Below are 15220 nucleotides of genomic sequence, written 5' to 3' on the forward strand. Positions count from 1 at the left end.
CCCTCTGCACCCTGTACACTAACACCTCCTCCCTCTCCACGCTGTACACTAACACCTCCTCTCTCTCCACCCTGTACACTAACACCTCCTCCCTCTGCACCCTGTACACTAACAACTCCTCCCTCTCCACCCTGTACACTAACCCCTCCACCACCTCCACCCTCTCCACTTTGTACACTAACAACTTCACCCTCTCCCCCCGTACACTAAAGCCGGATGTCCACTGGATCCGTCACGTGCATGATCTGGACGTAGTGCGGGTGCTGGAGCTAATCGTGGCCATTCAAATCAATGTAAGCTGCTCCACCAGAAGCGCCATGGCATGTCATAGCCGCAGCCTAGACGTGGCACGGCGCTCCACTCCGCAAAAAGTATGCGCCTGGTCTATTTGTGACAAATGCCGCACGATTGCGCGTCAATTTGCATAGACCAAATGACTCAAACAGTAAGTCAGGCACAGAAACGACAAGAGTATTTGGGCAATTTTCAAGATAAAACACCCATGAAAACTCCGGATCTTATTTCACATCGCTACATTAACATCACAAAATCAAGAGAAAAATCCTGAGATGGCCTCTTCAGTGGTCAATGTCCTACAGTGGCCAATGTCCTACAGTGGTCAGTGTCCTACAGTGGCCAATGTCCTACAGTGGTCAATGTCCTACGGTGGTCAGTGTCCTACAGTGGTTAGTGTCCTACTTCAGTGGTCAATGTCCTACAGTGGTCAGTGTCCTACTTCAGTGGTAAATGTCCTACAGTGGTCAGTTTCCTACAGTGGTCAGTGTCCTACTTCAGTGGTCAATGTCCTTCAGTGGTCAATGTCATACAGTGGTCAGTGTCCTACTTCAGTGGTCAGTGTCCTACTGTGGTCAGTTTTCCTACAGTGGTCAGTGTCCTACTTCAGTGGTCAATGTCCTACAGTGGTCAGTTTTCCTACAGTGGTCAGTGTCCTACAGTGGTCAATGTCCTACAGTGGTCAGTGTCCTACAGTGGTCAGTGTCCTACTTCAGTGGTCAGTGTCTTACTTCAGTGGTCAGTATCCTACTTCAGTGGTCAATGTCCTACAGTGGTCAGTGACCTACAGTGGTCAATGTCCTACGGTGGTCAGTGTCCTACAGTGGTTAGTGACCTACTTCAGTGGTCAATGTTCTACAGTGGTCAGTGTCCTACTTCAGTGGTAAATGTCCTACAGTGGTCAGTTTCCTACAGTGGTCAGTGTCCTACTTCAGTGGTCAATGTCATACAGTGGTCAGTGTCCTACTTCAGTGGTCAGTGTCCTACAGTGGTCAGTTTTCCTACAGTGGTCAGTGTCTTACTTCAGTGGTCAATGTCCTACAGTGGTCAGTTTTCCTACAGTGGTCAGTGTCCTACAGTGGTCAATGTTTTACAGTGGTCAGTGTCCTACAGTGGTCAGTGTCCTACTTCAGTGGTCAGTGTTCTACAGTGGTCAGTGTCTTACTTCAGTGGTCAGTGTCCTACTTCAGTGGTCAATGTCCTACAGTGGTCAGTTTTCCTACAGTGGTCAGTGTCCTACTTCAGTGGTCAATGTCTTACAGTGGTCAGTGTTCTACAGTGGTCAATGTCCTACAGTGGTCAATGTCCTTCAGTGGTCAATGTCATATAGTGGTCAGTGTCCTACTTCAGTGGTCAGTGTCCTACTTCAGTGGTCAGTTTTCCTACAGTGGTCAGTGTCCTACTTCAGTGGTCAATGTCCTACAGTGGTCAGTGTCTTACTTCAGTGGTCAATGTCCTACAGTGGTCAGTGTCCTACAGTGGTCAGTGTCCTACTTCAGTGGTCAATGTCCTACAGTGGTCAGTTTTCCTACAGTGGTCAGTGACCTACTTCAGTGGTCAATGTCCTACAGTGGTCAATGTCCTACAGTGGTCACTGTCCTACTTCAGTGGTCAATGTCCTACAGTGGTTGATGTCCTACAGTGGTCAGTGTCCTACTTCAGTGGTCAGTGTTCTACAGTGGTCAGCTTTCCTACAGTGGTCAGTGTCCTACTTCAGTGGTCGGTGTCCTACAGTGGTCAGTGTCCTACTTCAGTGGTCGGTGTCCTACAGTGGTCAGTGTCCTACAGTGGTCAATGTCCTACTTCAGTGGTCAGTGTCTTACAGTGGTCAGTGTCCTGCAGTGGTCAGTTTTCCTACAGTGGTCAGTCTCCTACAGTGGTCAATGTCCTACAGTGGTCAGTGTCCTACTTCAGTGGTCAGTGTCCTATAGTGGTTAGTGTCTTACTTCAGTGGTCAATGTCCTACAGTGGTCAGTGTCCTACTTCAGTGGTCAGTTTTCCTACAGTGGTCAGTGTCCTACTTCAGTGGTCAATGTCCTACAGTGGTCAATGTCCTTCAGTAGTCAGTTTTCCTACAGTGGTCAGTGTCCTACTTCAGTAGTCAGTGTCCTACAGTGGTCAGTTTTCCTACAGTGGTCAGTGTCCTACTTCAGTGGTCGGTGTCCTACAGTGGTCAGTGTCCTACTTCAGTGGTCAATGTCCTACAGTGGTCAGTGTCCTACTTCAGTGGTCAATGTCTTACAGTGGTCAGTGTTCTACAGTGGTCAGTGTCCTACAGTGGTCAATGTCCTTCAGTGGTCAATGTCCTACAGTGGTCAGTGTCCTACTTCAGTGGTCAGTGTCCTACAGTGGTCAGTTTTCCTACAGTGGTCAATGTCCTACAGTGGTCAGTGTCCTACAGTGGTCAGTGTCCTACTTCAGTGGTCAATGTCCTACAGTGGTCAGTGTTCTACAGTGGTCAATGTCCTACAGTGGTCAATGTTTTACAGTGGTCAGTGTTCTACAGTGGTCAATATCCTACAGTGGTCAGTGTCCTACAGTGGTCAGTGTCCTACTTCAGTGGTCGGTGTCCTACAGTGGTCAGTGTCCTACTTCAGTGGTCAATGTCCTACAGTGGTCAGTGTCCTACTTCAGTGGTCAATGTCTTACAGTGGTCAGTGTTCTACAGTGGTCAATGTCCTACAGTGGTCAATGTCCTTCAGTGGTCAATTTCGTACAGTGGTCAGTGTCCTACTTCAGTGGTCAGTGTTCTACAGTGGTCAGTTTTCCTACAGTGGTCAGTGTCCTACTTCAGTAGTCAGTGTCCTACAGTGGTCAGTTTTCCTACAGTGGTCAGTGTCCTACTTCAGTGGTCGGTGTCCTACAGTGGTCAGTGTTCTACAGTGGTCAATGTCCTACAGTGGTCAATGTCCTACTTCAGTGGTCAATGTCTTACAGTGGTCAGTGTTCTACAGTGGTCAATGTCCTACAGTGGTCAATGTCCTTCAGTGGTCAATGTCCTACAGTGGTCAGTGTCCTACTTCAGTGGTCAGTGTCCTACAGTGGTCAGTTTTCCTACAGTGGTCAGTGTCCTACTTCAGTAGTCAGTGTCCTACAGTGGTCAGTGTTCTACAGTGGTCAATGTCCAACAGTGGTCAGTGTCCTACTTCAGTGGTCAGTGTCCTACAGTGGTCAGTGTCCTACTTCAATGGTCAATGTCGTACAGTGGTTAGTGTCTTACTTCAGTGGTCAGTGTCCTACAGTGGTCAGTTTTCCTACAGTGGTCAGTGTCCTACTTCAGTGGTCAATGTCCTACAGTGGTCAGTGTCCTGCAGTGGTCAGTATTCTACTTCAGTGGTCAATGTCCTACAGTGGTCAGTTTTCCTACAGTGGTCAGTGTCCTACTTCAGTGGTCAATGTCCTACAGTGGTCAGTGTTCTACAGTGGTCAATGTTTTACAGTGGTCAGTGTTCTACAGTGGTCAATGTCCTGCAGTGGTCAGTGTCCTACAGTGGTCAGTGTCCTACTTCAGTGGTCAATGTCCTACAGTGGTCAGTTTTCCTACAGTGGTCAGTGTCCTACTTCAGTGGTCAATGTCCTACAGTGGTCAGTGTCCTACAGTGGTCAATGTCCTACTTCAGTGGTCAGTGTCCTACTTCAGTGGTCAATGTCTTACAGTGGTCAGTGTTCTACAGTGGTCAATGTCCTACAGTGGTCAGTGTTCTACAGTGGTCAATGTCTTACAGTGGTCAATGTTTTACAGTGGTCAGTGTTCTACAGTGGTCAATGTCTTACAGTGGTCAATGTCTTACAGTGGTCAGTGTTCTACAGTGGTCAATGTCCTACAGTGGTCAGTGTCCTACAGTGGTCAATGTCCTACAGTGGTCAATGTCTGGTAGGCAGAAATACATTTTCTGTGTTTGTTGATGTCTCTATACCTCCAGGGTTTCCGCAGATTATCCTGTGACATTATAATCTCGCAATCTGCCAATTCCAGCCGCTCACATGCGCCACTTCCAGTGAACATTGACACCCAGCACAAGACGGAGCGAGTCCTCGCCGTGGCCAAATCGTGCATGCGACCAATCCAGTGGACATCCGGCGTAAGACCTCCAACCTGTACACTAACACATCCACCCTCTCCACCATATGGACTAACACCTCCAACCTCTAAACCTTCTCCACCCTGTACACTTGCACCTCCAACCTCTCCGCCCTGTACACTAACAGATCCACCACCTCCACCCTCTCCACCCTGTACACTAACACTTCCACCCTCTCTACTCTGTACACTAACACCTCCACCACCTCCACCCTGTATACTAACACCTCCAACCTCTCTACTCTGTACACTAACACCTCCACCACCTCCTGCCTGTATATTAACACCTCCACCCTTTCCACCCTCTCCACTCTGTACACTTACACCTCCACCCTGTACACTAACATCTCCACCCTCTCCACCCTGTACACTAACACCTCCTCCCTCTCCACCCTGTACACTAACACCTCCTCCCTCTCCACCCTGTACACTTACACCTCCACCCTCTCCACCCTGTACACTAACACCTCCTCCCTCTCCACCCTGTACACTTACACCTCCACCCTCTCCACCCTGTACACTTACACCTCCACCCTGTACACTAACATCTCCACCCTCTCCACCCTGTACACTAACACCTCCTCCCTCTCCACCCTGTACACTTACACCTCCACCCTCTCCACCCTGTACACTAACACCTCCACCCTCTCCACCCTGTACACTAACACCTTCACCCTATCCACCCTGTACACTAACACCTCCTCCCTCTGCACCCTGTACACTTAACCCTCCACCCTCTCCACCCTGTACACTAACACCTCCACCCTATCCACTCTGTACACTTACATCTCCATCCTGTACACTAACATCTCCACCCTCTCCACCCTGTACACTAACACCTCCACCCTATCCACTCTGTACACTAACACCTCCACCCTCTCCACCCTGTACACTAACACCTCCACCCTCCCACCATGTACACTTACACCTCCACCCTCTCCATCCTGTACACTAACACCTCCACCCTCTCCACCCTGTACACTAACACCTTCACCCTATCCACCCTGTACACTAACACCTCCATTCTCTCCACCCTGTACACTAACACCTTCACCCTCCCACCATGTACACTTACACCTCCACCCTCTCCATCCTGTACACTAACACCTCCACCCTCTCCACCCTGTACACTAACACCTTCACCCTATCCACCCTGTACACTAACACCTCCATTCTCTCCATCCTGTACACTAACACCTTCACCCTCCCACCATGTACACTTACACCTCCACCCCCTCCATCCTGTACACTAACACCTTCACCCTATCCACCCTGTACACTAACACCTCCTCCCTCTCCACCCTGTACACTTACACCTCCACCCTCTCCACCCTGTACACTAACACCTCCACTCTATCCACTCTGTACACTTACACCTCCACCCTCTCCACCCTGTACACTAACACCTCCATTCTCTCCACCCTGTACACTAACACCTCCTCCCTCTCCACCCTGTACACTAACACCTCCACCCTGTACACTTACACCTCCACCCTCTCCACCCTGTACACTAACACCTTCACCCTATCCACCCTGTACACTAACACCTCCTCCCTCTCCACCCTGTACACTTACACCTCCACCCTCTCCACCCTGTACACTAACACCTCCACCCTATCCACTCTGTACACTTACACCTCCACCCTCTCCACCCTGTACACTAACATCTCCTTCCTGTACACTAACACCTCCATTCTCTCCACCCTATACACTAACACCTCCTCCCTCTCCACCCTGTACACTAACACCTCCATCCTGTACACTTACACCTCCACCCTCTCCATCCTGTACACTAACACCTCCACCCTCTCCACCCTGTATACTAACACCTCCACCCTCTCTACCCTGTACACTAACACCTCCACCCTCTCCACCCTGTATACTAACACCTCCACCCTCTCCACCCTGTACACTAACACCTTCACCCTCCCCACCCTGTACACTAACACCTCCTCCCTCTCCACCCTGTACACTAACACCTCCACCCTGTACACTTACACCTCCACCTTCTTCACCCTGTACACTTACACCTCCACTCTCTCCACCCTGTACACTAACACCTCCACTCTCTCCAACCTGTATACTATCCTGCCTGTTCCCCATTGGTGCCTCTGCCTTCGCGGATTGCTCATCTGGCTACGACCCCCCCGCCTGCCTCCGACCACTCCTCTGCTCTCTCCCCGTCGACACCTCCGCACGTGCAGCCGGCTCTTCGGGCCACGGAGCTTCCTCCTCGTCGTCATCGGCTGAAGTAAGCTACTTCTCTTCCCCTCACACAAAAAGAGAGCTGAACTGTTTGGAGCCGGGGGCTAAGGAGCTTCCCCTCGGTTCCACGGCCGACTCCGGCCGCGTCTCTTCCCCTCGTCTGAGCCCCAGAGACTGTGTGAGGGCTTTCAGCCCGAAGAACGAACTTTATTCTGTGTTTATTCTATCTGCTCCGTACCTTGTTTGCTGTGGTGAAAATAAAGGTCATTACCAACTGTTCCTGAGCGCCTGTGTACTGCATTTGGGTCCATACCACACCCGTTTCAGTACAATCTGGCCAGAAATGGACCCAGCAGACCCCGCTTCTCCTCAGTCTCGCCTAGCCCGGGTGGAGGGAATGCTCCAGCAGCATGAGGCTCAGCTAGCCTCCAACGCGGCAAAGGCCCGTCAGTCAGCGTCAGCTCTGGAACGAGCACTAACCTTGCTAGCCGCCCAGGTACAACAGATGGCGGTCTCCATGACTCAACACACTGCCTCTGCCTCAGCTCCAGCCCCTCCTGCTCTGACCCCGGGGCCATCATCAAGCACCACATCTGAGCCCCAGGTGGGGGCGCCAGAACGCTATGCTGGGGATCCTGAGGGTTGCAACCCTTTCCTGACGAACTGTTCAATTCTGTTTGCCCTGCAACCCCATACCTTCGCCACAGAGGGAGGTAGAGTCGCCTTCGCCATCAACCACCTCACTGGAAGGGCACATCTGTGGGGTACGGCGGAGTGGGAGAGAGGCACGCCAGCCTGCGCCTCTTTCCAGGCCTTCTCAGAGGAGCTTCGCAAGGTGTTCGGACCCGTTTCCCTGGGTCCTGATGCTACAGGGGGACTCATGAGTCAGAGGCAGGGGGATCGGACAGTTTCAGACTATGCCATAGACTTCAGAACCCGGGCTCGCCTCAGTGACTGGAACGCTGCTGCCCAATGCGACGCCTTCCTCAACGGACTAGCTCCTTACGTTAAGGATGAGCTGGTCTCGTTCGACCTCCCTAGCTCCCTGGACGGGCTCATCGAGCTGACCACGAGGCTAGACAGACGGATACAGGCGAGGAGTAGGGAGCATCGCCACGAGGGAGGAGATCATCGGCTTTCCGCCCGTCAGCGTGGGTTTCCAGCCACCCCTGTCCTTTCCTCTGAACCCATGCATGGGGGGGCGGAGCCCATGCAGGTGGGGTGCACCAGCCTAACGCCGGAGGAGCGAGAGCGCCGACGCCGGGGAAATCTCTGCCTCTACTGTGGCCAGGCCAGCCATTTTGTCTCCCGGTGTCCAGTAAAAGGGAGGGCTCAGCAGTAAAGAGGGGCATTCTGCTGAGCCAGTCCCAGAACTCTGCCCCCAACCCAAGACCACTGTTTCACGTCCAGCTCCTGCTGGCAGGGGGGTCCCACACCCTCGCCACCTTCATCGACTCGGGGGCAGATGTCAACCTGATCGACAAGGAACTCGCCCGTCAGCTGGACATTGGTCAAGTTCCTCTCCCTTGTCCCATGCCGGCCAGTGCTCTGGATGGTCATCTTCTGGGGACCGTCACTCATCAAACCACCCCCATCTCGATGCTCCTGTCCGGCACACACCATGATACCATCAGGTTTCATATTCTGAGGTCTCCCAACCTTCCTCTGATCCTCGGCTACCCCTGGCTTCGCCGCCATAACCCCCATATAGACTGGTCTACGGGGTCCATCCTGGGATGGAGCCCCTCCTGTCAACAGATCTGCCACAGACCGGCAGTTGCACCCACGCCGCCTGCCAGCTCCTGTTCCACCCCAGACCTCTCCATGGTGCCCCCCGACTACCACGATTTCCGGGAGGTGTTCAGCAAGGCGAGGGCCACCTCTCCGCCCCCTCATCGGCCCTACGACTGCACCATCGACCTCCTTCCCGGCTCTGTTCCCCCCAAGGGTCGCCTCTATTCCCTGTCCGCACCTGAAAGGGAGGCCATGGAGACCTACATCAGTGATGCCTTGGCCGCCGGGATCATCCGACCCTCCTCGTCACCTGCTGGGGCGGGGTTCTTCTTCGTCGACAAGAAGGATGGTTCCCTGAGGCCCTGCATCGACTACAGAGAGCTGAACGACATCACAGTAAAGAACCGCTATCCTCTCCCCCTCATCGCCTTAGCTTTCGAGCTGCTCCAAGGGGCCACCATCTACACCAAGTTGGACCTCCGCAACGCCTATCATCTGGTTCGGATCCGAGAGGGGGATGAGTGGAAGACAGCCTTCAACACCCCCACAGGACACTATGAATACCTGGTGATGCCTTTCGGGCTCACCAATGCCCCGGTTGTTTTCCAAGCCCTCATCAATGACGTACTAAGGGACATGATCAACAAGTTTGTGTTCGTCTACTTAGACAATATCCTGATCTTCTCCCGGTCCAAGCAAGAACACATACATCACGTCCAGCTGGTGCTACAACGCCTACTGGAGAACTCCCTGTTCGTCAAGGCTGAGAAGTGCGAGTTCCACGCCTCCTCTGTCTCCTTCCTGGGGTACATCATCGGCCAGGACCGCATGGAGATGGACCCCGCTAAGGTCTCAGCCGTCACCTCCTGGCCTGTCCCTGACTCTCGCAAGCAGTTGCAATGCTTCCTGGGGTTCGCCAACTTCTACAGGAGGTTCATCCGGGGCTACAGCACGGTGGCAGCACCTCTCACCGCCCTCACCTCCTCCAAGGTCCCCTTTCGATGGACTTCGGCCGCCGAGGAGACGTTCCAGCACCTGAAGGGGTGATTCAGCTCAGCCCCCATTCTCCTGATCCCTGACCCCGAGAGACAGTTCGTAGTGGAGGTTGACGCTTCTGATGTGGGGGGTGGGGGTCATCCTCTCCCAGCGTTCTGCCGAGGACCAGAAACTACACCCCTGCGCTTTCTTCTCCAGGCGTCTGTCTCCAGCTGAGAGGAATTATGACATCGGTAATCAAGAACTGTTGGCGGTGAAGCTGGCGCTGGAGGAGTGGCGCCATTGGTTGGAGGGAACCAAGACCCCCTTCCTCGTCTGGACCGATCACAAGAACCTGGAGTACATCCGCTCAGCCAAAAGACTGAACTCTCGTCAGGCCCGGTGGGCTCTGTTCTTCGCCAGATTCAGCTTCACCCTCTCCTACCGGCCAGGCTCCCGCAACGTTAAACCTGACGCCCTGTCCCGACAGTTCATGGTCGGGGAAGAGGGCCCCTCCAGTCCAGACAACATCCTCCCCGCTTCCCGTCTGGTGGCCGCTCTCACCTGGGAGGTGGAGGAGCGGGTAAGAGCTGCTTTGGAGGACCAGCCGGGGCCCAGCTCCTGCCCCCAAGACCGCCTATTCGTCCCTCAGGAGTTGAGGTCTGAGGTTCTGCAGTGGGCCCACGGTTCCCGACTCACCTGTCATCCAGGAATTCATCGAACCAAGGAGGTTCTGCAACGGCAGTTCTGGTGGGCCACCTTGGATGATGACACCAGAGACTTTGTTAATGCGTGCCCAGTCTGTAACCAGAACAAGGCCCCGCGACGGGCCCCCGCCGGTCACCTGCACCCTCTGCCTGTGCCTCATCGACCCTGGTCCCACATCTCATTAGACTTCATCACCGGGCTGCCGCTGTCAGGAGTCTACACCACCATTCTGACAGTAGTAGACCGGTTCACCAAGATGGCTCATTTCGTGCCCCTGCCCAGGCTCCCTTCGGCCAAGGAGACTGCTGAGCTGGTCTTGCAGCACGTGTTCCGGCTCCACGGCCTCCCGTCCGACGTGGTCTCCGACCGAGGCCCCCAGTTCACCTCTGCATTCTGGAGAGAATTCTGCCGCCTCCTGGGAGCCTCCACCAGCCTGTCCTCTGGGTTTCATCCCAAGTCCAACGGCCAGTCCGAGAGGATGAATCAGGAGATGGAGACGGTGCTCCGCTGCATGGCTTCCAAGCACCCTGCCTCCTGGTCCACACAACTGCTGTGGGTGGAATACGCCCACAATACCCTCATCAGCTCCGCCACTGGGCTCTCTCCATTCCAGTGCGCTTATGGCTACCAGCCTCCCCTGTTTCCTGCCCAGGAGAAGGAAACCGTCTGCCCGTCAGTGGAGGCCTTCATCCGCCACTGCCGCCGGACCTGGACACAGGCCAGGACCGCTCTCCTACGGGCCACAGATCGTTATTCGACAGCTGCCAACCGCCGCCGCTCCCAGGCCCTCCCTTACCAGGTGGGACAGAAAGTGTGGCTGTCAACCCGGGACCTTCCTCTGAGGGTGGAGTCGAAGAAATTGGCTCCCAAGTTTATTGGACCATTCCCCATTGAGAAGGTTGTAAACCCAGTGGCTGTTCGGCTCAAGCTGCCCCGCACCATGCGGATTCATCCCACCTTCCATGTCTCCAGGATTAAGCCGTTCCGGGAGAGTCCCCTGCAGCCTGCCTCCCAGCCACCTCCACCTCCTCGCATCATTGACGGGGCCCCTGCTTACACGGTGCACCGCCTGCTGCGCTCTTGTTGTCGTGGGAGGGGTCTGCAATACCTCGTCGACTGGGAGGGGTACGGCCCGGAAGAGTGGTCATGGGTTCCGGCCCGTCAGATCCTGGATGCGCGACTCATTGAGGAGTTCCATCGCCAACACCCTGATCAGCCCTCCAACATCGCCTCGGCACGAGGAGGTCACAACACCGACCCTCAGCCCCCTCTTGCATCTGAGACATCTGGGTCTGAGGAGGAAGACGGGGGGTCAGTCTCTGAAGAGGACGAGGAGGCTGGGACGGAGGCCTCAGAAGAATTTTAGTCCTCCTCCAGGCCCCCTCCACCCACCCGGCTCCTCTAGAACTGTTTGGGACGTCAGGGGCCGTCCCTTGAGGGGGGGGTTCTGTCACAGTCCCTGTCTCTCATTCCCCTCCTGTCACTCTGCTGCAGTGATTTTCCACTCTCCCTCCCTCTGCTCCACTCTACCTGCCAGCCATGCCCACCTTATCAGCCCAACTCTGCTCACCTGCCTACACAACTGCAGCTCATCATAATCAGCCCTGCATATAAGCCTCTCCAGCACTCTCACTCGTTGCCAGATTGTTCTTCAGCGTCATGCGAGACTTTCCAGCATTCATCTCCTGTCTGATCTCCCGGTGCCGACTCTGCCTGTTCCCGACCTGCTCTCCACGTCTGTCTCCCGGTAAACTCACCTGCCTTCTGTCCCTGACCTCGTGCTCTGCCTCAGCGTTTCTGGTATCTGACTGCTCGGCTGGTATCGACTCCTCCGCCTGGCCTCGTCTATCCTCCTGCCTGCTCCCCATTGGTGCCTCTGCCTTCGTGGACTGCTCATCTGGCTACGACCCCCCCGCCTGCCTCCGACCACTCCTCTGCTCTCTCCCCGTCGACACCTCCGCACGTGCAGCCGGCTCTTCGGGCCACGGAGCTTCCTCCTCGTCGTCATCGGCTGAAGTAAGCTACTTCTCTTCCCCTCATACCAAAAGAGAACTGAACTGTTTGGAGCCGGGGGCTAAGGAGCTTCCCCTCGGTTCCACGGCCGACTCCGGCCGCGTCTCTTCCCCTCGTCTGAGCCCCAGAGACTGTGTGAGGGCTTTCAGCCCGAAGAACGAACTTTATTCTGTGTTTATTCTATCTGCTCCGTACCTTGTTTGCTGTGGTGAAAATAAAGGTCATTACCAACTGTTCCTGAGCGCCTGTGTACTGCATTTGGGTCCATACCACACCCGTTGCAACCCTGTACACTTACACCTCCACCCTCTCCACCCTCCCAGCTGGTGGCTGACTGAACACTGAGAAGAAATTTTTTGTCCCTCCTGCCACAGTTTATAGTTTTATAGTAATAATAATAACAATGATAATAATAATCAGTAATCAATGAAGTTCAGTGTCTTCTGTTTCACGTCCCTCAGTACTGATGTTGTATGTACATGTGGATGTTCTGGAGGACACAATATGGACACTGTGGGAACAGTAACACTGTGGGGACAGTAACGTCTGTCTGTCTGATTGTCCTGTTAGCTTTGGTTTTCTAAGTCTCCTCATTCAGACAAACTGTTCTTCTTTTCTGTCTTTGTCCGTCTGTCTCTCTGTCTGTGTCTGTGTCTGTGTCTGTCTCTGTCTGTCTATCTGTCTGTGTCTGTCTGTGTCTGTGTCTGTGTTGGTCTCTGTCTCTGTCTGTCTCTCTCTCTGCCTCTGTCTTGGTCTATCTGTCCCTGTCTGTCTGTGTCTGTCTCTGTGTCTCTGTCTCTGTGTCTGTGTCTGTTTGTGTCTGTCTCTGTGTCTGTCTGTGTCTGTCTCTGTGTCTGTCTGTCTCTGTCCCTGTCTGTCTCTGTCTGTCTACGTGTCTGTGTCTGTCTCTCTGTGTGTCTGTGTCTGTCTCTGTCCCTTTCTGTCTGTGTCTGTCTCTGTCTGTCTACGTGTCTGTGTCTGTGTCTGTGTCTCTGTCTTTGTCTCTGTCTCTCTGTCTTGGTCTGTCTCTTTCTCTGTGCCTGTTTCTGTCTGAATGGAGTAGATGGTAGGAAGTCGCTTTGACTGCTTGTCTTCAGCTAAGTCAGAGGTAAGACTGTTTCCTCAGTCAGTGTGTGTTGGTGTGTGTTGGTGTGTGTTGTGTGTCAGTGTGTGTTGGTGTTTTGTTGTGTGTCAGTGTGTGTTGGTGTGTGTTGTGCGTTGGTGTGTGTTGTGTGTCAGTGTGTGTTGCCAGGTCATAGTTATCTCAAGGCAACTGAATCGAACGCAACTGGACTTGGACAAAACCAAGTCCAGTTGCGTTCGATTCAATTGCCTTGAGATAATGTCAACACAACCATTAGAAAACACTCAAATAAATGAACATAGACAAGATGGTATAAAAACTATTACTCGACTTTTTCCTTGTTATCCGCACTCATTCTTACTGTTCACTCCATGCTGTGTTGTGTTCAGTGTTGCCAGATCCTGGGACAGAAACAAGCAACCAGGACCAGCAACCAAAATGACTTTACAAATATTTACTGCCCGTGAACTCTACCAAACCAACTCGCCAACCAAAAAGGTGGAAAGAATGAATGAATGAACATTAAAGTAAAGAAGTTGCATATAACGGGCCATTTTACTTTCACTGTAACAGTGCTGGTATGCTGAACAAGATCTGAATGATGAGTACATATTTCACACAGAATCTGAATCTGCACACTGCCTTTGAATCGCCCCCCTGTTGAAGTCGAATCTTTTAATCCTCTCTCTTTCTACAAATCTTTATTGTATTCTTTCCATATTTCGCCCACTTGTTGGTGAACCTCCATTATTCGCACAATTTCAGTGTGAAAAGTCTGATTGACTGACCGTCACCTGTGTGTATGCGGAGAAGGAGAGGGCCGGAGGGAGCGGAGCTGTGGAAAAATCCTGCAGTCCAACATACTATCATGAGTTTAAATAACTTATTAGATGGATATATAGAGAGAAAGGCGATGTTTAGAGAGCAAGCCCAAATAAGCAACTCCACTTTAGAAACAAGCCCAAAAAACTGTAACCCACGACTACCAATATTTGTAAGCGAATTTACAAAAAACAAGCCCAAAGTCACGGCTAATAAGCGCAACCACACCTGACGTTGTTAGCTGTTTATGTGACACCGTTGCTAGGTTACCAGGGATCAAGTGAGTGTGTTCACGCAACCAACCTTGCACAGCCCGACTCCCAACAGGTGTATCAGACAGGTGTGTCAACCAGATGTATCAGACAGGTGTATCAGACATGTGTATCAGACAGGTGTATCAGACAGTTGTGTCAAACAGGTGTGTCACACAGTTGTGTCAGACTGGTGTGTCAGACAGTTGTGTCAGACAGGTGTGTCAGACAGGTGTGACAGACAGTTGTGACAAACAGGTGTGTCAAACAGTTGTGTCAGACTAGTGTGTCAGATAGGTGTGTCAGACTGGTGTGTCAGACAGGTGTATCAGACAGTTGTGTCAAACAGGTGTATCAGACAGTTGTATCAGACAGTTGTGTCAGACAGGTGTATCAGACAGGTGTATCAGACAGGTGTATCAGACTGGTGTATCAGACAGGTGTATCAGACAGGTGTGTCAGACAGGTGTATCAGACAGGTGTGTCAGACAGGTGTGTCAGACAGATGTATCAGACAGTTGTGTCAAACAGGTGTGTCAGACAGGTGTATCAGACAGGTGTATCAGACAGGTGTGTCAGATAGGTGTATCAGACAGTTGTGTCAAACAGGTGTATCAGACAGTTGTGTCAGACTGGTGTATCAGACAGGTGTGTCAGACAGTTGTGTCAGACTGGTGTGTCACACAGGTGTGTCAGACTGGTGTATCAGACAGTTGTGTCAGACAGGTGTATCAGACAGGTGTATCAGACAGTTGTGTCAGACAGGTGTATCAGACAGGTGTGCCACACAGGTGTATCAGACAGGTGTATCAAACAGGTGTATCAGACAGGTGTATCAGACAGTTGTGTCAAACAGGTGTATCAGACAGTTGTATCAGACAGTTGTGTCAGACTGGTGTATCAGACAGGTGTGTCAGACAGTTGTGTCAGACTGCTGTATCAGACAGGTGTGTCAGACAGGTGTGTCAGACTGGTGTGTCAGACAGGTGTATCAGACATTTGTGTCAAACAGGTGTGTCAGACAGGTGTGTCAGACGGGTGTGTCAGACAGGT

At 52.6% G+C, this 15220-nt stretch overlaps 1 protein-coding gene across 15 annotated transcripts in view; it reads left to right on the forward strand.

Moving 5' to 3' along the window:
• LOC117265053 (protein 4.1-like) overlaps window positions 1-15220 on the forward strand; it is a 90864-nt gene that overhangs the window by 14878 nt on the left and 60766 nt on the right. For 12 of the 15 annotated variants that reach the window (XM_078162795.1, XM_078162796.1, XM_078162802.1 and 9 more), the window contains exon 10: window positions 13074-13118. The exons of the other annotated variants lie outside the window; for them this stretch is intronic. In XM_078162795.1, coding sequence (XP_078018921.1) covers window positions 13074-13118 — 45 coding nt within the window. The remainder of the gene's footprint in view (window positions 1-13073; window positions 13119-15220) is intronic. 15 annotated transcript variants of the gene reach the window in all.

Source organism: Epinephelus lanceolatus, chromosome 20 (assembly GCF_041903045.1).
Source record: "Epinephelus lanceolatus isolate andai-2023 chromosome 20, ASM4190304v1, whole genome shotgun sequence".
Classification (NCBI taxonomy): domain Eukaryota; kingdom Metazoa; phylum Chordata; class Actinopteri; order Perciformes; family Serranidae; genus Epinephelus; species Epinephelus lanceolatus.